The following is a 24,162-nucleotide window of genomic DNA, read 5'->3' as shown; positions in this document are numbered from 1 at the left end:
ATGCATATTTGTGCAGTAGAGTTTTTATGAGCCCACATGCTGTTGTACACATACATACCTGCACAATGCCCCCACTTAAAATCAGTCATTTATTATACTAATACAAATTCATGAAGACCCTTTGGAAAGTACAGACCAGAAGAAATGTAGCGAGACGCTCGCTGGTGGTTCCTATCAGTAATCCTAGCTACTCAAGAAGCTGCGATCTGGAAGAACGTGGTACAAGGCCAGCTCACACAGCAAACAAAGTTCATAAGTCTCTGTCTTCAGAATAACCAGTAAAATACAGGGCTGGAGGCATGGCTCAAGTGGTAGAGCAAGTAGGTGTGAGGCCCTGAGTTCAAACTCCAGACAACTAAAAAGAAATGTGCTGTCAAGTCACTATAGGATCCATGTCTTACTGGTAATTTTAGTTTAAATCATGTCCCTTGTTCTTTATTCACTGTGACCATAGGACCCCTTTTCATCGCTCATAGGCTGACCATTTATTTTTTCTTGTTTGCATTTTTCTTTCTTTGGGGTGATGATGGAGTTTTGAACTCAGGGCCTCTCACTTAGTAGGCCGGTGCTCTACCGCCAGACCCTCATCCTCATCCCTTTTTCCTTTAGTTATTTATTTTTTAATACAGTCTGGTTTTTATTCAAACCTGGCAGGAACTAATCCTACTTCCTGAATAGCTGGGATTACAGGCATGCACCATTATGCCTGGTTTGTTTTTCAGACAAGTGTCTTCTGGATTTACTTCTGGGACTCCACCACTTGTCACTCTAATGGAATCAAAACAAGACAAGTAGAGATTCCAGTTTTCTCACTGAATTGGCGATTTGGGTCACAGTGAATAGCAGTTTATTTGTATCTGGGTAGACTTCCAGACAGTCATCAGAGTTATTTTTTAGTTTTGTAGAACAGACCTCTAGCTATGGGGCCGGTCTCTAGTTTTTCCAGTTTTAATTTAGGCTTCTGCCATCCTTGACTGGAAAGGGGAAGGGCATCTCAGAATACAGACATCACAGTGAGCAACTCTGGTCTCTTCCTTGCAGAAAGACTTTTTGTCCATGGAGCTGGTCCAGGGCAGAGTTAAAGTTATGGTTGACCTGGGCTCAGGACCCCTTACTCTCATTACGGACAGACGGTATAACAATGGAACCTGGTACAAAATTGTCTTCCAGAGAAACCGGAAGCAAGGTAAGCGCATAGGTGGTCTTCCTGTTGTTGATGGCCCTCTTTAAGAATAGACATCTTTTCAGAATCTGTAGTCCTCTTATTTACTTTCCTGCATGTTAGTGGATGAAGGTCTAATATTTCACTTGGCCACTGCCACATTTTAAAGGTGGTCCTGGAGTTAAAGCTTGGATCCTCCTGTTTGCTAGGCAGGTACCCTCTGCTTAGCTACAGCTCTGGCCCTGTCTTGTGTTGGTTACTTTTGTGATGGAGTGTCTTCCTGCTTGAACATGCTTGAACTTCAATCCACCTATTTTCAGGTTTCCCATCATCTCTGAGGTGACAGGTATGCACCAACCCATTCAGTTTCCCTAGGTTGAGATGGAGATGGAATCTCATGGGCATTTCTACCTCGGCTGGCCTGGAGATGTGATCCTCTTTATCTCATCTCCTACATAGCTGGGGTTACATTCTCCAGTGCCTTGCTTCACAACTACGTTCTTTTTATTTTGTCCTTATTTTTGTCGGTTGTAGGGCTTGAACTCAGGGCCTAGGTGCTGTCCCTGAACCTCTTTGTGCTACATGCTAGTTAGTACTCTACCACTGGAGCCACAGTGCCACTTCCAGTTTGGGGCGTGGTTAATTGTAGATGAGGGTCTCAAGGGGACTTTTCTGCCCAGGCTGGCTTTGAATTGTATCCTCAGATCTCAGCCTTCCGAGTAACTAGGATTACAGCCACTGGCGTCCAGCCACAACTACATTCTTGAATGATATTCTAAGTGTAGCCATTGTCTTTGAATGTGAGGCAAGAAGATTCACATTTTGCTGGAGGAAAATTACAATTCCTTTTGACTATGCTTTCATTCTTTAATTTTCGCTTTTTTATTGTCAAAGTGATGCACAGAGGGGTTACAGTTACCTACGTAAGGCACTGAGTACATTTCTTATCAAACTTGTTATCTCTTCCTTCATTTTTCTCCCACCTTCTCCCCTCTCCAGTTCCCTCCCACCCTCCCCCGAGTTGTACAGTTGGTTTACAGCATATTGTCTTGTAGGTATTACTGTTGCATTGGTTCACCTTTTACCCTTCGTCTCTCCATTTTGATGTTCCCTTTCCCTAGTTCCAGTAAACGTATATACAATACCCATGGTACCAAACTCTGTTACAGTGACATCAGGGGTAAAACCATGGGGAAGAAAGACAAAAGGAAAAGGCAGAATTCCATAGGTTACATTGGAAATAACAACATCAAAGATAAACCACTTATTTCCAAATCTTGCAGTTCATTTCACTTAGGATCATCGTATGTGATCATATATACATTACTATAGAATTGTTGTGCTCCTCTGGTAGGACTATCCTAGACACATACTAATTGTTTCCAATGAATGAAACCATAGAGTTTATGTTTCTTTGGATCTGGCTCACTTCACTTAGTACAATTTTTTCCCAGGTCTTTCCATTTCCTCATGAATGGGGCTAAGTCATTCCTTCTAATGTAGGCATTCATCCTTTTATATCAAATGCTCAATTGGAAATCAAGAATCATACCCATTTTATTTTCTTCCACACACTTACTGATGTTACATAGCAATGTATATTTTGGGTTTATTGATTTTGGTCACTTGTCCTTTAATAGTGAAGAACCTCAGCTAGGCAAACTTGTAGTTTTAAAAGGTATCTTTTTCAGGTAAATTAACCTTGTAGGCAGAAGTTCGTGTTTACTTTAATCTAGAAAGCCTTAGCTTAGGCACCTGTGGCTCACACCTATTTTCCTAGCTACTCAGGAGTCTGAGACCTGGAGGACTGAGGTTTGAAGCCAGCCTAAGCAAGAATGTCTGAGACACTCACCATAATTTCCAGCAAATTTCTGGACCAGAAGTGTGGCTCAGGTGGCAGAGCACCAGCTGTGAGCAAGCGAGCCCAGGGAGAGTGCCAGGCCTTGGGCTGAAACCCTCTTGCCAGTGCACAGGCACAGTGATGAATCTGACCTCTTCCTTTTAGGACTGCTAGCTGTTTTTGATGCCTATGACTCCAGTGACAAAGAGACCAAGCAAGGTGAAGCTCCAGGAGCATCCACAGATCTCAACCGGCGGGAAAAGGATTTGATTTATGTGGGTGGATTACCTCGGTCAAGACTGGTAAGGTACGGCTCAAGGATAGAGTACTTTCTCCACATATGCAAGGCCACTGGTTTGATCACAAGTACCAGGGGAAAAAAAGTTAGAAGGTATGGTACTGATTTGAAGACTTTTCTTTTCTAATCATTAAGTGTATTAGTTTGCTAGGGCTGATATAACAGACACAAACTAGCTCAAACAATAGAAATGTATTGTCTTCCAAATGCATACCTTGAACCCCAGGGGAGTCTGTCACTTACCACATTGCATGCTTCTGCCAAGGCAGCTCCAGTCTCCTGATCCCTGTGATGACACTAAGCCTTTTCACTATGGGAACACAAGGTGTCAGCGGCAACCACAGCACTGGCACAGTTCTTCCATTAATTGCCTAACTGGCACATAATGTAGACACTGGGGAAAAGGACAAGCCCCTGCCTGGTAGAAGGGACTGGAGTCATCCAGCACAACCTACTGGCTTACACAGAAGACACTGCAATCCAGAAGTGTTGAACTCTGCCTCAGTCCTGTACTTAGTTCCTTAATGGTTCACAGCTCTTGAAACACAAGGGTTACCAAGAGGGGCACTGTGAAAGCTGATATGCAGGAATCCAGGGAAGATATCCACCGTAGTCCTCCTATCATGGAAATAAGAGCCTGACTACTTCGTAGCCTGACTCCAGTGAGGGGTGTGGAGACTTCTGAAAAGAAAACTGTGGCATTTGCTTGGAGGCTAAATTGATAGGGTTTGGATATCTATCCCCAGACTTCAGCAAATGCTGTTATTTCCCTTGTGACAAAGCTAGCGAGTATGTAATAAAGATAACAGCCAATGACTTCTCTTGCCATCGGACTCTAGGAAATTGCACCACTTCCCCTTAATTCCATGGGAGGTGAATGTCATGCTTTACCCAGGCACTGGGTGCCGTACGACCTGGGAGCCATCCCCTGCCTTTCTTAGAATCCGCCTGTGCTTTGATGAGTGTATTTGATTGTATTGGCTGCAGGCATCTTCCTTAAATAATAGGCACATATTGTATGTGGGTACCCACCATAGAGCCAAAACTTACTTCCTATACACTGAGGAGACACCACCATCAATGCCATTCATTCCAAGGAGGTCTAGGCGCTTCTGCATTGAGGCTGGGGGATGGGTGTGCCGTGTATGTAGGTCTGTGGTTTTGTTCTGTCAGAAATGAAAGTATGAAACCCACCTCTTAGCCAAATGGAGATGCCCACTCCTGTGAGCCTAGATTCTCAGGAGGTAGGGATCAAGAATTTCACATTTCAAGGCCAGCCAAGGAAAAAAGTTTGCGAGACTCTTTCTCATCCAACAGCTGTGGTGCATGCCCATCATTCCAGCTACATGGATGGTTGAGATTGGGAGGAAGAAACCTATTCCGGTGGTGCCCACCTGTCATCTCGATTGCCAGAAGCATAAAATAGGAGGATGGTGGTCTGGGCATTTACTTGGGCAAAAATCAAAGACACTGTCTCAAAATCATCCATACAAAAAAGCCTGAAGACATGACTTAGTTGAAAAGTGTTTGCTTAGAAGTGTGTGAGACCCAGCATTAAACCTCAGAAAAACATTAAAAAGCATTAAACCAAAAACAGAAAAAAAAAATCTCCTAAGGTTGTTCTCATGACTTTTCCTGTAGGAAGGGTGTCACCAGCCAGAACTACGCAGGCTGTATCAAGAACCTGGAAATATCAAGGTCGACCTTTGATTTGATCCGCAATTCTTATGGAGTGAGGAAAGGCTGCGTGCTGGAGGTAGGAGGCACTCCCACAGAGGCCGGAATGTGTTTCTCTAAACGCCCCTTGGCTGAGCTACATAACCAGGAGACAAGGTCTCCACTGAGGGTGGGCAGGAAAGGCAGGAGCAGGAAGGGCAGTGCCCTCCGCCTGCATCCGGGGCCTCACCATGCTCTCCCCGCCCCTCCGCCCTGTGACCAGCCTATCCGAAGTGTCAGCTTCCTGAGAAGCGGCTACCTTGAGTTGCCACCCAAGCCTTTATCACCAGAATCACAATTCATGGCCACATTTGCCACCAAGAACAGCAACGGTATCATCCTGGCAGCTCTGGACAAGAATATGAAGAGGCCAGACCGGCTTCCAGGGCAGGTGGTGAGTAGCCCCTGTGTGCCGGAGGGAGGGAATGACTTCTGGAAACTGAGCAGAGCAAGGTTTATGTTTCTGACTCACAAACATTGTCACGGGGCCCCTGTGCCTTTTCATGGATATGCATTTCCAATCACAGGGAGTGACCATGGCTGAGGACTTTTCCCTTATGAGTCAATGCTGTCCTGTGTGACACAGTCCATCTTTCCTGTCGATATTTAATGTCTACCTGTGACTAAAGCTCATCACATAGCTCAGACATTGAGTTTTCTTCCACGTGCTGGTGGGCATTCATGTCCTCCCGCAGTGAAGACATCAAGTCCTTAACTTCTGATTGGGGAAGGATCATCTTGAAAGGACCAGATACAAAAGCATGGCCTGTGAGACACACAATAGACGACTAAGGGGCAGATGAAGATTTCTAGCTTTTGATTCATTGCCTAATTGGAAAAAAAATATTAAAGAACACTGATGAGTTGGCTTAATAAAATAGACTCTTCATTGCCACTGTACATCCATCCCTAATCTATGCAACCACGTACCCTCCTATGCCAGTTGCTTTACAGACATGGATGTCTCCTTGTCTCCCGGCCCTGGTCATTTCCTTAAGTTGAGGTGAAATTCATGTAAAAACTTCTAAGGCACCTGGTTTCAGTGGCTCACTCCTGAAATCCTAGCTACTCAGGAGGCTGAGATCTGAGAGGATTGCGGTTCAAAGCCAGCCTGGACAGGAAAGTCTGTGAGACTCTTATCTCCAGTAAACTACTGGAAGACCAGAAGTGGCACTGTGGTTCAAGTGGTAGAGTGCTAGCCTTGAGCTGAAGATCTCAGGGACAGCACCCAGGCCCTGAGTTCAAGCCCCATGACCACCACCACCAACAACAACAAAAAAACTCCAAGGCACTGATGGCTTACATCTGTAATTCTGGCTTGCCAAAGGGCTGAGATCTAAGGAGCAAGGCTTGAGGACAGCCTGGGAAGACAAATTTGTGAGATTCTTATCCTTAGCTAACCAACAAAAAGTTGAAGTGGAGGTATTGTTCAAGTGGTAGTTAACCGTGAGCACAAAAAGCCAAGTAATAGCAAGGGAGGCCCTGGATTCAATCTCCCCTTCCCCCGCCAACACACAAAGTTAACCACTTGAAAGTGAGCAACTCTGCCATTTAGTGTGTTCAGTGCTGTAAAACCCCAACTTGGTACATCCTTTCGCAGTAATTAGTAAAGATGGGGCTATTCAGAAATGGAAAAGGTTGGGCTGGGAATATGGCCTAGTGGCAAGAGTGCTTGCCTCGTATACATGAGGCCCTGGGTTCGATTCCTCAGCACCACATATACAGAAAATGGCCAGAAGTGGCGCTGTGGCTCAAGTGGCAATGTGCTAGCCTTGAGCAAAAAAGAAGCCAGGGACAGTGCTCAGGCCCTGAGTTCACGGCCTAGGACTGGCCAAAAAGAAATGGAAAAGGTTGTTATGATTAATAATGATAGTGTCGTGACGAATATAATTTGTACATGAACAGAGATTAGGCAGAAAGTAATATATTTAATTTGAATTAGTTGTAACTGATGGTGAATTCTTAGAACACTGTCTACCTTGTGCTAATATACCCATGCTATGTAAGATGAAAAGTGAAAGTCGTGTAGTAATGTGTTTTGCACGGCAACGTTCTGCCACCTCCCCAGCCCTTCTTTGCCATCATGCTGATCCAAGGCCACGTGGAAGTGCACGTCAGCCTCGGGGACGGGAGCAGCCTGAGGAAGGCCCTGCTGCACGCTCCCTCGGGCTCCTACAGCGACGGGGACCAGCACTCCATCTCCTTGGTTCGGAATCAGAGGTAGATCTCCAGGAGGAGCCTTGAGGGTGCCCTGTGCAGCTCAGCAGCAGGGATAGTTAGGATCGCAGCAAGCAATCAGAGCCCTTGGCTTTTTAAGATAATTCTAGAAAGCTGCTAGGATACTTCCTTGGGAGTCGATTTCATCTGCTTTCTAGGAAGATGTTTAATACTGCTAGTGGAACACTACACTGAGTAAGGTTAACTCTGCTCTTTCCTGGGACCTTATGCAAATGGCCTTTGTATTGGCTTGTTTCAGGGGAAAGTTATGTATATATAGTATATCTTTAAATATAATATATACATATACATTTTGTATAGATGTGCATTTTATATATTGGACACATAAAGAATATTATGTATAATATATTGTATGTGTATATATAGACAATATGGACACAGTGTGTATAAACAACATATGTATATGTAATATATATACATAGTGTATGTATATATGTAGATAGTGTATGTACTATGTGTATATATGCTATATGCATATCATACATACAAAATAGTATATATGCACAGTAATGCAATATGTACATATATTACGTGTATACCTATATTCTCTACAGTGAAATCAGAATGATTTCTTTTGTTTCCTCCTTGGCTCTTTCAGAATTATCACTGTCCAGATGGATGAGAACAACCCTGTGGAAATGCAGTTGGGCTCCCTGGCAGAGAGCAGGACAATGAATATGTCCCACCTGTACATAGGGGGCCTTCCTGAGGGCGAGGAGACATCAATGTTCAACATGAGGCACTCGTTCCATGGCTGTATCAAAAACCTGGTCTTTGACACGGAGTAAGTGTAACTAGGCTCTTCACATGCTTTCCGGCTTCCCCACACTCACCTGCAATGCAGTTCTCTACATTCTTGAAAAACAAGAACAGCAGTGAATTCCATTGTTCTGTCATCAAAGTCTCCCCAAATAGATTTTGTTGGATTGGAATGATGGACAGATCTCTCATCTTATTAAAAGAATTATTGACCCTTAGACCCATGGGCTGGGTCAGCTGGGCGTGGTGGCTCCTGCCTGTGATCTCAACAACATAGGCGGCATAGATCAGGAGGATCACAGTGTAAAACTGACCCCAGGACAAAACGGGAGACTGTGCTTCAGAAATCACTAAATCACAGAAGAGCGTGGGGCATGGTCAAGCGGTAGAGCACCTGCCTAGCAGCTTGGGGCCCTGAATTCAAACTCCTATACTAGGTAGGTAGGTAAGTAGATAGATAGAAGTTAAAATAGATTTCCACCCTGCATTTCCAAGCACATGCAGACTTTGTGGTAGCAGTTTCTTGCTATGGTGAGCACTTTTTTGAAGATACCCTGCTAGGCTACTGACAGCTTCAGATCACCAATAACCCCTCCCAAAACAATTCTATGGTGTGTGGGAGAAGAAAGATTTTGCACCTGATGGTGGGCTGCCCAGTGCTTCTCATTCACTCTTGGCCTTGGCCAGCTTCTGACACGCAGGCTCACATCCGATCCAGGGTCCAGAAAGTGGGCTCCGGGTGCAGAGAAATGTCAGCAGGCTGAGCCATGACCATTGGGTGACCTGGGGAGCACCTCTCACACTCACAGTATCTTTCCCTATAGGATTGCTTCTTAGGAGCCCCCGAGATAGGCAGAAATGAAAGGTGGGATGAGCTTCAGCACGGCGCCCATGTCCAAGCCTGGATTTGTATTCCTTCAGCGGGTTGGCTGCTCCTTTATTCACAGAGTGAGCAAGCACTGTCAGCCCATTAGCAATGTCCTGGGTCAGTGCCAGCGGGAGCCTCCCTGGATAGGACACGGTGCTAGAGCCACAGAGTAAAGGACAAGTACAGCATATCACCTCTGCTTATAACTCGTGCTTATAATCCTAGCTGTTGAAGAGGCTGAGACCTAGAGGATCGTGGCTCAAAGTCAACCTTCTCAGTCTAAGACTATATCTCCAAAGTATCTAGCCAAAAGCAGGGCTGTAGGTACGATTCCACCGGTAGGACACCAGCTAAGCAAGCAAGCCAGGCAAACGTTCACAAAACACAACAGCACAGAAGTCAGTGTTGAATGAGGACGCCCGGGCAGTGCTGTGGAAAACGGACGTCGTCCTGTTCATCCTGAGCAGCCTCGCCCAGCCCGCACGAGGAGCGGCAGCAGGAAGCCCACCTTCTGCCAGTGACGGCCAGCTCACCCACGTGGGCCTGGCCTACGGGTCAGGCTGTCATTGAGCCAAATAACTAAACCAGAAGATTCTAAACCGTAGGTGTACATGACTTTTACTGTGAGGAGTGGTCGGCTTAGGTACTCTAAAAGACATATATTAATGGCTTTTGGTGGGTGTTAATTACATAATATTCACATGACATGGCTTCCTGCTGAACACTTTTTCCTGTTTCTTGATCTAGACTTGTGGCTTTTACCGATGCAAAAGGCTATGAGCAAGCAGACCTGGACACCTGCCTGCTTGTAGAAGGGCCCATGTCAGCCCTTCATGGCAAAGATAGTGAGGTCCTACCAGAGCCCCCCACTTTACCACAACCTGTAAGTATGGCTTTTTATGGTGTTGAAACTGGAGCTTTGAGACCTCAGATCTAAACTTTAGGGGCTCTACTATTGGGTCTGGCCACTTGTCCCCATACCCAAAATAAAGAAGACATGGTGAGGGTCAGGAAAAGCAGATTTATTTCATGGCATCCAAAGGAAGATGGCACTTCAGCACCTTGCCAGTCATCTCCAGGGTACCCACTTGAGCTCCGTTTTATAGGCAAAGAACTGGGGGTAGGGGAGAAAGAGAGAGATTTTTATAATGATCAAATAGTCTTATTATTTCAGTCTTAGTCTCTGGATGGGTTTCAGAGAAGTTATCACAGTCATTATGGTCAGAACAAGCAAGTCATGGCGCTGTTAAGAGATATCACAGGATGTTGGAAGTGTCACGTAGGAATAAGAACCCCAACTCAAAAGGGACTTGGCAGGGCAGCGCTTACTTCTGCAGAAGGGTGAAGCCATCAGCCCAAACGCAGCAAGCAAGCAAGCCTTGGAGCAGGTGGGCTGACCCCCTCCATCCCTAATGAAGCAGGCCCTGCTCATCTGCTTCAGTTGGCTGAGCTCAGGTTCACAGTCTGCCACAGGATGTAGCTTAATTAACAGGAACAGGATGCCTTAATTAACAGGAACAGGATGTCACTAAAATTCAGTGAGCTTGTAGCAGGACTTGCTTAAAGTGTAACAGGACTAGAACATAACTAAAATACAAACAGGCCAAAACACCTGTTTCAGAAAAGCATTTCTCACAAGACTGACAGAAAGAAAGGTACACACTTTGCTAGAAAAGACAGCTTTTCCCACAAGGCCTGGTGGTCGATGGTCTATCCTGAGGAAGGCTATTGTTTCTTGGGAGTTCTTTCGGTCTCTTGTCATGATGGCTTTATCAGTCCGTGTCCTTCGTGGGTTCCAAGGGGATTGCAAAGTGACTGCAGAGAGAATGGCTTAGAGCAGAAACACAAACCGGAGGGGGAGAAAATGAAAACGGTTTTCCCACCTACTGAGCCATCATGGCAGCTTCCCACAGCTTGTGATAGGTCAGCACACGCAGGGTCCTGAGCCTTCTGGCCTGCGAAAGGAGAGGCTGGGCAGTGTCACTGCAAGCCAGCTCGGAGAGTCACCTCCCTCTAGTCCTGGCTCTGTTCTTCTTCACGGGGAGGTAGGAAAGCATGAGAATGAGTATTGATTAGAAGCCATTGTCTGCGTCATTATTGCTCAGGAAAAAAAATGACTGGATTTACTTAGGGAGAGTCAGCCATTGTTTTTTCATGTTTCTCCCCCTCTGGTGTCCGCTTCCTTGTTTCGAAAGCTGCGTCTTCTAAGTAGGGCTTATGTTTGAGTTCAGGACAGCTTCCCTTCTCATCCCATCCACCACTCCTCCCCGTGGAGGAGGAGTCTGGGCCTCCCTTGGCCCAGGGGCCATGGGTGAGGTACCACGGGCACCAGCACGACCCAAGCCTGAGAAGCCCATCCAGACCCACTCCTCTTGTCTGCAGCTTCCTTGTCCTTGGGACTTAAAGGTGTCAAACTGGAGGTCCCCTCAGACCCGTCCTTTGCGGGTGCTCCCCTCTCCAGGCCTGTCCTGTGACACGGGGTCCTCAGAGCCATTCCCAGCAGGTGGGGGCAAACCAGGCCTTTGCCCCTTCGGCCTGAGGGAGGTTAGTGGAGGGACTCTACACCCCTGTAACATGTAGGTGAACTCCCGTGGGATGTAGGTGACAGGCAGAGGCTCTCAGAACTTCCTTGGGGACACAAAAGACTGGTGATGTACCATTCATTCACTGAGCACCACACTGCACTGGCAGCTGCCACAGAAGCTTCCAGCAGCTTTCCTTGGGGAAGGACACGTCTGGGCAGTGACTGAGTATCGTGTGATTCTCTCACAGAGTCAGTGTGCGGTGGACGTAACTTCAGGCTACGTCTCCGGTGCGCACCAGTTCGGGCTCTCCCCGGGCAGCCATTTGGTGCTGCCTTTCAACCAGTCAGCGGTGAGAAGGAGGTACGTACGGCCCGAGAGCCCCTGGGAGGTTTTCATCGAGGTGGCCTGAGGTGTGGTGCCAGCGGGTCCCCCCGAGGGAGCAACCTTTCATGCCTCGCCATGGAGAAGCTTAGATGGGTTCTGTCTTGGAGGTGACTTCATCCTCCGTGGAGGCTGAGCTGCTGGTGTTTGGTACTGAGCTTCTGTTCCCTCTCAGGCTCGTGGTTCAGCTGAGCATCCGGACGTTTGCCTCGAGTGGTCTCATCTACCACATGGCTCATGAGAACCAAGTGGACTATGCCACCCTGCAGCTCCACGCCGGCCGCCTCCACTTCATGTTTGACCTTGGCAAGGGCCGCACCAGGGTCTCTCACCCGGCGCTGCTCAGCGATGGCAAGTGGCACACGGTACGTTCTCAGAGGCCAGTCGTCGCCTGTCTGCGCTTTGTTCCGCCCATCTCTGGAGATCAGTCCATGTCCAGGAAGGAAAGCTGGGCTCTCCGAGTCCCGCTCCCTTGTCTCTGCTGTCTTCTTGAGAGGATGCCAGTTCTTCCCTGGCAGGGCTCTTTTATGCTCTTTTCTGAAACATCCCCAGTGCCGACCATACACTAGATACTCAGCAACGGTTGACAGAATGAATGGAAGATTCCAGAAAGGCTTTCAACTCAGCAAAAAGGAAATAAAGCCTACCCATGATCTGAAAGAGTCAGGCCAGCCATCATGGTAATTGCTTTCCAAGAACCAAGACGCAGAAACACAGTCCGGTTGTCAGCCTGCTCCCAGTGTCAAGTGTGCAAGAATCACAGCTGCCCCTCAGGGGTTTGCTCAGGTGGAGATAGCAATTCAGAAGACAAGGTCAGGATGTGGTAGCCTAGCACTGGTGGCTCACGCCTGTAATACTAGCCACTCAAGAGGCTTAGATTTAAGTATTGCAATTTGGAGTCAGTCTGGGGAAGGAAAGTCCATCAGACTGTTATCTCCAATTAACTACCAAAAAGTTGAAGGTGGAGCTGCAGCTCACGTGGTAGAGCATCAGCAAAAGAAGCCAGGCAAGAATGCAAGGCCTGGAGTTCAAGTCAGTACCCGTGCTAACATACAAGAACCGATGTGGATATTTTCTGTTGCTGTAGGTCAAGACCGAGTACGCGAGAAGAAAAGGCTTCCTGACGGTGGACGGCCAGGAGGCCCCTGCAGTGAGCACTGTGGGAGACGGGACCATGCTGGATGTGGAAGGAAAGCTGCACCTGGGCGGCCTCCCTGCCCAGTACCGAGCCAGGAACATTGGGAATGTAAGCGTGCCTTCAAGATGGACCAGTGTTGGGCTTGGGTTCATTCTGCAGAGGAGCATAGCTCGTGTTTGAATTATCCTGCTTGAGCTAGCCAATCATTGTAATTATTCAGGAGGCTGAGCTCTGAGGATCCCAGTTCAAAGCCAGCCTGGGCAGGAAAGTCCATGAGACTCTTATTTCCAGTTAACAGGCAAAAAGCCAGAGGTTGAGCTGTGGCTCAAGTTTTAGAGTGCCAGCCTTAAGTGAAAAAGCTAAAGGGCAATTCTTAGGCCCTGAGTTCAAGCCCCAGTATCAACACAATAAAATGAAATCAAATACCTTGCTTGAGCCTGGGCTTATCTGTGATGTGTACATGTTCAGAGGTCAAGTGGCAGAGCATCTCCGGAGAATCTTTTTCCTGCCAGTTCACAAACATCCCCAGTCACCTTTCAGTAGGTCACTGAGCTCCAAAACAATTTCGTTCAGTCCAGTGGATTTGCAATCCTCCAGCATTTCACTAAAACAGTAAACATCCATTGCACCAAATTATTGGCAAAGATACTCAAAAGAGTAGCTCTAAGCTAGACTTTCATGTGAGTTATTATGGCAATTAAGTTTTAGGATCTGCAAGAGGATCGTGTTATGTGGTTTGTTGAGACAACTTTGATGGTGTAGGAAAAAATTTGCTTTTGCCTCCCCGTAATGAGCATCACCTGTCTCCACACATCCTGCGGTTTAGATCACCCACAGCGTTCCTGCCTGCATCCGGGAGGTGACGGTGAATGGCAGGCATCTGAACGCCGAGAGCCCGGAGTCGGCCTTCGCGGTGGGCAGGTGCCATGAGGTCGCCCAGGAGGGGACTTTCTTTGAAGGAAGTGGCTACGCAGCTTTTGGTATGTGTGCCCATCTCAAGAGTACCCCCCCCCCCCGAAACGCCCGCCAGGGTTTGCATTTTCTCTGAGATGACATGGGTCCCAGACGGGGATGGTAAGGCGGGGCCTAACTGGAAAGGGAAGGAAGATTCTTTTCAGCTCTTCCTGGCTTTCTGCCTGCCCAGGCAAAGCCTTCCGAGGTCTGGTGCTCTGGGCAGCGCCTGCGGGAGGCTTTCTCCTGCCCGGCCAGCTGTGACCCCTGGCAGACACATGGGCTTCTTCATCCGCCCTTGTCCTGAATTCATGTAAGGCACCTTCGCCAGCCTTCTCCCGTAACAACGGTCTGGGATGGTTCATATCCCCAGCTCACTTAGCAGCTTTCTTACCAGCTGAATACTAAACCATTCAATTCAAGACCTCCTTTTAAGATCGCTGCTGTGTGCTTTGGCTCACAGTAGACGCTGACACAGCAGGCCCAGAGCACCGGGAAGACAGAGTATTCCTGGATGATGAAGAAGAGCTCAAATCTCAGCACCATGACATGCCCCCTCCCCACCCCGGCACACGTGACCCAGAGGGTGGGGGTGACTTTGCTGGGGGTGGGGACAGAGCTTGGATACAGGGGAAGAGCTTGAGTCAAGTTTGAACTCTCCTTGAACCCCGAGTGCACAGCTGGCCCGGCCATCCCGGGCCCAGTGGGCTCCCCCTGGCCTGGCGTCACTGTCTTTGTGTGTTGCAGTGAAAGAAGGCTACCGAGTCCGGTCAGATTTAAACATCTCGCTGGAGTTCCGAACGTCTTTTGAAAACGGCGTTCTCCTGGGCATCAGCAGCGCCAAGGTGGACGCGCTCGGCCTGGAGATGGTGGACGGCAAGGTGAGGCTTCAGCGCGTCCTGGCAGGAGACGCCGGGGTCCGCCTTTCCCATTCTGCGCTTGACTCTACTTTTAGAAATAGATCATCCTAGAGAGCTGTTTTGAAAATAACCTTTGGGATATCTGAAGTATATGAAATGGCAGATCCAATAGCAAAGACATCTTTTTTCCCCTCGCCTTCCCATCTGCTGTCCTGTCCCTTCAAACGGCGGACTTTTCATTTGGAAAGGTCAGGTTAGTCAGATATAGTGCCTCCACTCCTAGCCACTCAGGAGGCTGAGACCCAAGCAGAAAAGCCCATGAGACTCTCATCTTCAGTTACCCAGCAAACATCCGAAAAGGAGGTGTTGGCTCAAATAGTAGAGTACTAGCCTGGAGCAAAAAAGCCAAGCAAGAGCAAGAGGCCCTGAGGTCAAGGCTAAATATGGGTATAAAATGAGAACGAGGTCAGTTACAATGAAACAGAGAGGTCCCTCACGAGATCTCTAGGACTACATTAAATCTATGGCACAAACTATGCAATCTGCAATTCATTCATACCCAGTCTGTGTGTGTGTGTGTGTGTGTGTGTGTGTGTGTGTGTGTGTGTGTGTGTGTGTGCGCACGCACGCGCTGGTCCTGCAGCTTGAACATAGGGTCTGGGTTCTGTCCTTGAGCTTTTGTGCTCAAGGCTAGTACTCTACCGTTACTTGAGCCACAGGTCCACTTCTGGCTTTTGCGGGGGAAGTTAACTGGAGAAAGGAGTTTCACGGACTTTCCAAACCTCGGTCCTCAGATCTCAAACTCCAGAGTAGCTAGGATTACAGACATAACCCACCAGCACCGAGCAGTGATTGTCTTAAGCTTGGCTTTTTATACTCCGCCTGATTCCTTGTAGGTTTATGGTGTTCCAGTCCTTCTACCACTGAGTCATGCCCCAGCCCTTTCTGCTTTGGTTATTTTTTAGATAAAGTCTTGCTTTCTTCCTGGGCTCGCCTGGATTACGAGCCTCCTATTTTCACTTTCCATGTAGTTGAGATGGCAGCTGACTTGTTGAGATGGGCCCTGTCAAACTTTTTGCCAGATCTGGCCTTGAACCACGACTCTCCTAATCTCTTTCTTCCAAGTAGCTGGTATTATAGGTATGATCCACTATACCAGGCTCAACACATTGCAGTGTCACTTCCTGGGAGGGGCAGGCTGTACTCTGATATTTCTTATGTAATCCCCCTCCCCCCGCAATAACTCTTGTGCTTTTCCCAGCCACTCCTGGCCTTCTTGGGTTGGGAACTCAATGAGCTTAATAGCCGCAGTCCTTATACCTCCTTAGCCTTGCCCTAGCCTCCTCCAAACAGTCCCCTGTGTTCACCTCTCTGCTCCCCTTTGAGGCCACTTGGACCCGGGAATGGTGTGGGGGTCCAGCTGCTGCCTTTGTAGCTCTCAGCATGGTGCCTGCTCCGTGTCTTCAGGTGGCAGCAGCTGGGGTCCGGAGCACGGCCCGGGACTCAGCATTGCCACACCATGGCATCTGCTCCCAGAGCATGTGGTACGCATCCCTTGGGGAGCTGGCTTCCTCTGCCCATTGTGTGGGGCTCATCCATCTTCCCCAGGGGCACTGGAGGGCTGGGGAGTTTCTGCCACACTGCACTGTGGTCACAGGGAGGTGGAAGTCACGCTCGTTCATCTCTTCTCTTTGCCTGGCTGCGTTTTGCAGGGCCGAGCCGGTGTTAGTGTACGCATTAGAATGTTCTCCTGAAAGACAAGGCACGCATCTCCTCTGCCTTGGACTCCTCCGGGTGCACACAGCTTCACCCCTGCTGGTGTTTGGTCCCTGGGGCGTTTAGTGTAGGGGCAGGAGTGACCTAGGAAAGGGACATGTGACGTCTTACTCGTCACCTCTGTCCTGCTCTTACTTCATGTTGAAATAAAACTGTCATGTTGTTTAATTTCCATGTTATGAGTGACAGCCAGCTTTCCTCCTCATGTATATTTTAAAAGAATTTTGATGGACAGGATCGGTGGCGCATGCCTGTAATCCCAGCTATTTAAGATGAAGAAATTGGAGGATCAAAGTCTGAGGATGAAAATAAGCCTCAAGGTCCTATGTGACAGATAACTAAAATGAAAAGGGATTGGGGATGGGCTCATGTGATCACGTATTTGCATAGTAATTGCAAGATCCTTCATTCAAACTCCAGTCTTTCTCTTCTCTTAAAAAACATGTTTTGAAAGAGTGTGTATTATATCTTTTTGGAAAAATTTATGTGACATCTAAAATGTTATCTGCAGCTTAGTGGGTGCAAAAATGTACTTCTGCGTTGCATTGTAAGGGCTTGTGATAGACATTGTCATTTTCACAGTATACTTGGGAATAGCAGCTGCAGTTGGGAAGTTAGCCTAAGAGCCGTGCACAGAAGGTCTCCCCTTCAGCCTGAGGCAGCCGGGGCGCCCAGCTCAAAGCGCTGGGCAGGGGGAGGCTCCGTGCTGGGCCAGATGCCTGCGGTCTGCCAGGAGCCCGCTTTCTTCCTCCTCTTGGCTTGTACACACCGGCCATCTTCTGCCCCTGGCTTCACATGACCCTGTCCCTGTGAGTCCGTCTCCTGATTCCAAGTAGGACACTGTGATACTGTATTAGGGCCTGCCTCAGTGACAACTTTTTGACTTAAGCACCTCCTGAAAGCCCCCTTCTGAGGGCCCCTGCGAGTCAGGACTTCAGTATGTGAATTGGGGGGGGGGGGGATGCCTGGGAGCACATTCGCCTCTGCCACTTGCAGAGCATATACAGGCTTAGTGCTCACTGAGGCAGGGCATCTGGTTGATCCATTTCCTCTGCAGCAGCAGTCAGCAGCCCACTCCCGGAAGTGTCCTCCAGCTGGCAAGCCCTGTTACCAAGGAGACGGCACACCACCATTTTGTCTTCAAGGCTTTCTTTGTGTGCCAGTGCTGGGGCTTGAATTCAGGACCTCACACTCTTGCTTGGCTCCTTTACTGAAGGTTGCCGCTCTCCTGCTTGAACTACACCTCTACTTCTGGAGGTTTTTGTTGGCTAGCTGGAAATAAGAGTTTATAATTTTGCCATTCCAGGCTGATTTTGAATCACGGTCATCATATCTCAGCCTCTTGCGGAGCTGGGATTAAAGGCGTGAGCCATGGGCACCAGGCATGCAGTATTGTTTCTGAATGTATAAGGACAGGACATAGTGTCTGGATCTTTTCCGAGGCTATTTTACACCCGGTGTTCATTCCTCTTAGCCAGCCCTCCGTCCTAACACCCTGCTAGGAGTTTATCTTCCCCCCAAGACTGAGCACCCCATTGCTCACCGACACCATTGTCTTGTTCAGCTTTTGTTTCATGTCAACAATGGTGCGGGAAGGTTTACGGCCACCTACCAACCGAGAGCTGGCAGGACTCTGTGCGATGGGAAATGGCACATGCTTCAGGCCAACAAAAGCAAGCACCGGCTCACGCTGCTCGTGGATGGAGAAGCCGTTGGTGCAGAAAGTCCTCACACCCAGTCCACGTCTGCAGACACCCACAACCCCATTTATGTGGGGGGCTACCCAGGTGCGTATGGAGCCTGCCTTGTGGACCTACATGTGGGATTGATCCCTGAGGAGCCCTTAGCTCAGGGGAGCATAGAATGAGCTTCCAGAAGATGCATGGCTTGATTTTTTTTTGTCATTTTAGAAAAGCTATTTCAAACACTCTTAATTAAAAATTCTTAGGAAAAGCCAGGTGCCGGTGGCTCACCCCTGTAATCCTAGCTACTCAGGAGGCTGAGATCTGAGGATCACCGTTCAAAGCCAGCTAGCCTGGGCAGGAAACTCCGTGAGACTCTTATCTTCAATTAATCACCAGAAAACTGGAAGTGGGCCTGTGGCTCAAGTGGTAGAGTGCTAGCCTTGAGCTGAAGAGCTCAAGGGACAGTGCCCAGACCCAGAGTTCAAATCCTACAACTGACCAGAAAAAAAATCTTAGGAACATTAGGATAATCTACCTACCAGTTACTCAGTGAGAACCCTCAACTGAGGTAAAGCAAGCTTGATGATCCTATTAAGGTCAGTCACCTCAGATGACACCCAAAGTTGGGAATCATGTTAAAGGCCAAACATGGGACAATTCCTCACTTGCAATTTTGTATCAGGATGTATTATAGATGTTCCAAGAAATGGTTACAGATACCAAACATGTTGTTTGACCTATGAAACCATGACTAGGTCTTAAAATTATGAGATGTTAAAAGTTTCCTATGAATGCTGTTCTTCACTAAAGCCACCTGTGTGGAAAATATTCCGCTTTTGATAGATGACCCAAGATTGGTCTTGTTGCCTCCAAAATTTCAACTGAATTCAGCAAAGCCCATCTCTTCTTTCTCCAACAGCCAATGTCAAGCAAAATTGCCTGAGCAGCCGGGCCTCATTCCGGGGGTGTCTGAGGAAGCTCACTCTGACCAAGGGCCCCCAGGTGCAGACCTTCGATTTCAACAGAGCCTTTGAACAACATGGAGTTTTCCCTCATTCCTGTCCTGGGCCTGAGCCCTGAACTTATGGCAGTACCATCTCTTAAAACCATTGCCAGTGGTCTGAGGAGAAATACTAGTGTGGATTCAAATCTATTCCATTCAGATTTAATTTTCAACTCAGGTTGTTTCCAGAAGAAATGTTTTTAGGTTAAAACCACATGTACAACAGATACCTCTATTAAACAGTCTAAAGTGTAAATTGAATTCATTGGTTCTCATTTTGCAAGCTCTGTGTGTGTGTGTGTGTGTGTGTGTGTGTGTGTGTGTGTGTGATGGTATTGGGTTTTGAACTCAGGATCTCACTTGGGTGTTTTTTTTACTCAAGGCTGGTGGTGCTCTATCAGTTGAGCTGTGCCTCTACCTTGGGATTTTTGCTGTTTCATTGGAGATAAGAGACTCACAAATTTTTCTGTACAATTGGCTTCAAACCTCACAATCCTCAGGTCTCAGGCTCTTGAGCAGCTTGGATTATAATAAGCATGAGCCGCTGGGACCTGGCTTTGTTTATAAAGCTTTTAAATGGATCTTTGTAAACACTGAGTATTTTATGGAGCACTTAACAGTATTTTATGCATTGCTTTTGGAGCTTTTCAAAATAAAATATCCTACAGATTGTAACAGAGTAGAACAAGTGTGGAACTTTTCATTTCTTTTTGCATATTAACAAACTGATGGCTGCGATAAGCAGCGTCTTTCATTGGTTACCTTCCAGCAGGGGGCACTGTTTCCACAAGCCCTAAAGAGGCCCATCAAGTCCCAGGAGGTGGAAAAAACAGGGAAAAGAAGAAAGCTGCTTTGGACATGCCCTTGTTCTAACAGGTCCTGTGCTAGCAGCACGATTCTCTCAAGAAAGAAGAAGAAGAAAAGAGACAAGGAAGAGAGGGAGGGAGGGGGAAAGAGAAGGAGAAAGAGAGTAGAAGGAAAGAAGTAGGAAGGGAGGGAGGAAGACATAAGGAGAAGGGAAGGAGGGAGGGGAGAAAGGAAACCTAGGAATTAACACATCCTTTGTCAATTTTAATTTTACTTCTAATAAGACGGTCCCCCTTGATTGGCTACTTTCCTTCTTTTCTGAGAGAATGTATGTAGTGAGAAAAGGGGACTCAGAAGGCACAGTGGGTGTAGTCTTCTGGTGGACTAAGCCACTGGAATCCCAGATACCCGGTCTCCTAGGCTTCTCGGAATACACCATGTTTCCCCTCTGTGGCTGCGATAACGGCTGGCTGTTAGAAACGTGTCAGAGAAATGCCTTCATTTGCCCACTGCTTCCTGGATTTTCCCTGATGGCAGAAGAGAGAATGGGATCCGTGTCTGCAAGAGTTCAGCTCCAGGAACACCTAGGGCCTGTGGGGACTGCTCCTGTCCGCCCTCTGGGCCTGAACCCCACTGGCAGCTACATTCCCTGGCAGGTAGATGCGCAGTGTGTAATTCCTTTCCCATGACCCTGAGTGGAAGGGATTTCTCAGGGAATGACCACAGCCAGCTGCGGTGGCTCGGCACATTCCGGGGAGCTCCTGCAGCCCACAAGCATCTGGACAGAAGCACCAGGGATTCCTCCCTGTGCTGTAACGAGGAGGAGAGAGATGAGCAGAGTATGGTATTGTTACTATGGCAACTTGCAGCAGCAAGGAGAAAGCCCAGGCGTGGGAGATGGTGGCCGTGTTGGGTAACGAGTGAACAGTGGGCTTGAAGTCTTTGCTTCTCGCCCCTCTCCCACCAGACCTAAAGAAGATTTTTCGCCGGTGATGATTTGGACTTTCCACAACGCTTTGCTTCAAATGTTCTCTCAGAGGAAAATCTACATTTGTCCCTGTGATCCTTCATAGACTTTACAGACTTCTCCCTGTGACGTAAGGGTCAAGAATCAGGCTGCAGGTGTGACATCAGCCCCACCTCACGTGGGGGGGCACACGACCTCCTGAACCCCACAATGAGCATGGCTTCTGCCCTTAGAGTAGGGGAGCAGATAAAATACAAGACCCCCTGTCAAATTTGAGTTTAGACAAATAGTGATTTTGTTTGTATTGTTGATGTGTCCCAGCTATTGCACTGTCTATTCTTACATGTCAGATCTGGCGACCCCACTTCAGAGGGCCCCAAAGGCCTAAAAGGTCATAGTACCCTTTGCCTCATGTGCACAATAAAAACAAATTCATAGGCCAGGAGTTCGGCCTAATGGTAGAGTGCTTGCCTAGCATGCATGAAGCCCTGGGTTCGATTCCTTGGTACCACATACACAGAAAAAGCCGGAAGTGGCACTGTGGCTCAAGTGGCAGAGTGCTAGCCTTGAGCAAAAAGAAGCCAGGGACAGGGCCCAGTCCCTGAGTTCAAGCCTCAGGACTGGGGAAAAAAAATCACATCCTAAAAGACTTGAAGCAAAATACATTAAAGAACATATTTTACCCATGATGCTTTTACAGAACTATCAGGAATTTCCCCCAAAACCTATTTGTGGTACTTCAAGCCTTTGTCCACTTGACCTATTATTCCAATGACTTTTCTCAAATGTAGGGATATATGAATAACAGAAAATATACCATTCTAGCCAGTCTTAAATGTCCTGATCTGTGGGGTTCAAGTACGTGCGTCTTGGACAGCCAACACCAGCAGCATCCAGCTCCAGAGCTCTTTTCATCATGGCAAACAGAAAAATCTATCCATTCAGTGCTAACTCTGCCTTCTCCCTCCCCCGGGCCCTGGCGACCACCGCTCCAGGGAGCTTCTATTTGGGGATTCGATAGTATTGCTCCTTCAGTGTTCATCTCACTTAGCATGTCTTCTAAGACCTATGAGTTGCAGAATGTGTTGGAATTTCCTTCCCTTTTATATTTGGATAATATTCCACTTGCCACATATGCATGCTCATGTATGTTGGTGAGAGCCTGAGTTGATGTTGTCTTTACAGAAAACAGTATGGAAAGACTTCAAAAAGCTTAAAAATAGATTTCACATATAATTTAGCTGGCCTACTTCTATGTCCAAAGATAATGAAGTTAGCACATCAAACAGATACTTCATGTGCCCTTCCTTATTGTGGCACTATTCACAGTGGCTAAGATGTGGATAATGTAGGTATTCAACAACAGATAAATGGATAAAGAAAATTTGATAAATATACACAATTGAATATTATTTAGTCATAAAAATAATTTAAAAATCCTACCATTTACAGCACACTGGAGCAGGATAATATTACATTATGTGAAATAAGCCAGGACAATATTACATTATGTGAAATAAGCCAAACACAGATAGGTAAGTACCACCTGTTCTTGCTCATATATAGAAGGAACCTAGAATTGTGATTACCAGAGGTTGGGAAGAAGGGGAGAGGTGATAGTGGATAATGACAGGCTGGACTTCAGAGGTGCATGCTGCCTGCATCACAATGAGCCCTATTAATACATGTTTATCCCAATAACAGTGCACACTTAGCAAACTCTAAATGGAACAAACTAAAAAAAAATGCTTAGATTTAAGTAAACATGCACCAAAAATATTTTTTCCCATGGGGAAAGGCCCAGTGGGGAATTCTTTCTGGGCGTACTAGATAGGCTACCTTTTGGAATTGGGGATAGTGTTTTTGCCCAACAGTCTTGGGCCGCTTTCCACCTACTTAAGCTCTGTGGTCCTGCCTGGCCCTCTTGCCCTGCGGAGAGGCCTGCTGGGCTGGCGGCGCTGTAATGACCCGTAGGCTGGTCAGAAAGGGGTGCCTGTTCTCCAGGCGGACCCCGAGCCTGCTCCAAAGCCCTGAGTGCCAGGTGCCTGGCCTCGGGTCCTCTGGTCCCCTGCCCCCATCTGTGGTCCCCTCAGTTCTATGATACACACACGGGCATAGACGCGGGCCTCAGTTTACTCTCTGGTTAGGCGAGGTTAGGACACGTGCCACACCCACACCGCGCGGAAGGGGTACCCAGCCCAGTAACCGCCGGGGGGGGTGGGGGTGTCCTCCCACCCTGCCCGGCCCCCTAGGTCCTTCCGGTGGCCAGACCAAGGCGTCCAGGGGTCGGTTCCTGGGTTCGCTCAGTCTGTTCCCGCTCCCCCACGAAGGACAGGGACATGTGTGCTGGGCTCCCCACAGCCTCCTGCCGGGTCGGATGAGGGGAGGTGGGGATGAGGCCAGGTGAGGCTGCGCCCAGCAACATGGCCCTTCCAGCTTAACTGAGCTGGGCTGTCTGCAGCCTGGGGGAGCACCTGGGAGCAGGACACCAGGGGTGGGGCATGGGGCGTGGCTCCTGGAGGGCGTGGCTATGGGCGTGGTCCTGGGGGCGTGGCCCTGGGTGTGGCCCCCCCGTGGAGGGCACTGAGAGACCCGTGGGGCGGGGCTTCAAAGGTGAGATATTGGGCGGAGCTCCGGGGGGCGGAGGGGCGGGGCTAAGGGGCGGGGCCAAGGGCGGGACGTCGGAGGGCGGTTGGGGCGGTTGGCTGAGGGCGGCTTGGGGGCGGGGCACCCTATATATAGCGGCTGCGCTCCCAGGGGCCCTAGAAAGATGAGCGCTCCACGCTGAGGTGATCCCTGCGGGCCGGAGAGGGGAGAGGCACGGGGAGTAGCGGGGAGGCCGGCGGGGCGAGGCCGGTGGGGTGCGGGCTGGGGAGGGGGAGAGGGGGCAGGCGCAGGTCTGGCGGTGGACCTCGGCCTGGGCAAGCGAGCATGGTCCCCGGCCACCGGGCAGAGCCCACAGACCCGAGTCGAGGGTCGGGGCCAAGGTCGGGGGTCAGGGGTCGGGGCTGGAGCCGGGAAGGAGTGGCGCGGTCAGCGGGGTACGGGCCCAGGGCCTCCACCCTGCATGGGGTCGGTGGCGTCCCGGTGTTGGCCCCGGGCCCGCCGGGATCTCCAGAAGAGGCCCATTGCCCCGGGGACCCTCGGATCCGGGTTCGGGGTTCAGCGCCCCTGGATTCTCGTGTTTC

General features: G+C 48.7%; 1 protein-coding gene across 1 annotated transcript in view; it reads left to right on the top strand.

The window, feature by feature from the left end:
• Lama1 (laminin subunit alpha 1) overlaps nucleotides 1–19,461 on the top strand; it is a 148,007-nt gene extending 128,546 nt beyond the window's left edge. The window contains exons 50-63 of the mRNA XM_048363582.1: nucleotides 1,042–1,186; nucleotides 3,168–3,309; nucleotides 4,942–5,056; nucleotides 5,240–5,410; nucleotides 7,085–7,236; nucleotides 7,853–8,038; nucleotides 9,629–9,764; nucleotides 11,654–11,766; nucleotides 11,963–12,152; nucleotides 12,875–13,033; nucleotides 13,752–13,905; nucleotides 14,624–14,757; nucleotides 18,077–18,299; nucleotides 19,117–19,461. Of these exons, the coding sequence (XP_048219539.1) occupies nucleotides 1,042–1,186; nucleotides 3,168–3,309; nucleotides 4,942–5,056; nucleotides 5,240–5,410; nucleotides 7,085–7,236; nucleotides 7,853–8,038; nucleotides 9,629–9,764; nucleotides 11,654–11,766; nucleotides 11,963–12,152; nucleotides 12,875–13,033; nucleotides 13,752–13,905; nucleotides 14,624–14,757; nucleotides 18,077–18,299; nucleotides 19,117–19,277 (2,181 nt within the window). The 3' untranslated portion in view covers nucleotides 19,278–19,461. The remainder of the gene's footprint in view (nucleotides 1–1,041; nucleotides 1,187–3,167; nucleotides 3,310–4,941; nucleotides 5,057–5,239; nucleotides 5,411–7,084; nucleotides 7,237–7,852; nucleotides 8,039–9,628; nucleotides 9,765–11,653; nucleotides 11,767–11,962; nucleotides 12,153–12,874; nucleotides 13,034–13,751; nucleotides 13,906–14,623; nucleotides 14,758–18,076; nucleotides 18,300–19,116) is intronic.
• Nucleotides 19,462–24,162: the final 4,701 nt, after the last annotated feature.

Source organism: Perognathus longimembris, chromosome 15 (assembly GCF_023159225.1).
Source record: "Perognathus longimembris pacificus isolate PPM17 chromosome 15, ASM2315922v1, whole genome shotgun sequence".
Classification (NCBI taxonomy): Eukaryota; Metazoa; Chordata; class Mammalia; order Rodentia; family Heteromyidae; genus Perognathus; species Perognathus longimembris.
Note: the sequence above shows the minus strand (reverse complement) of the source record. Positions and strands in the feature narration are given on the sequence as shown.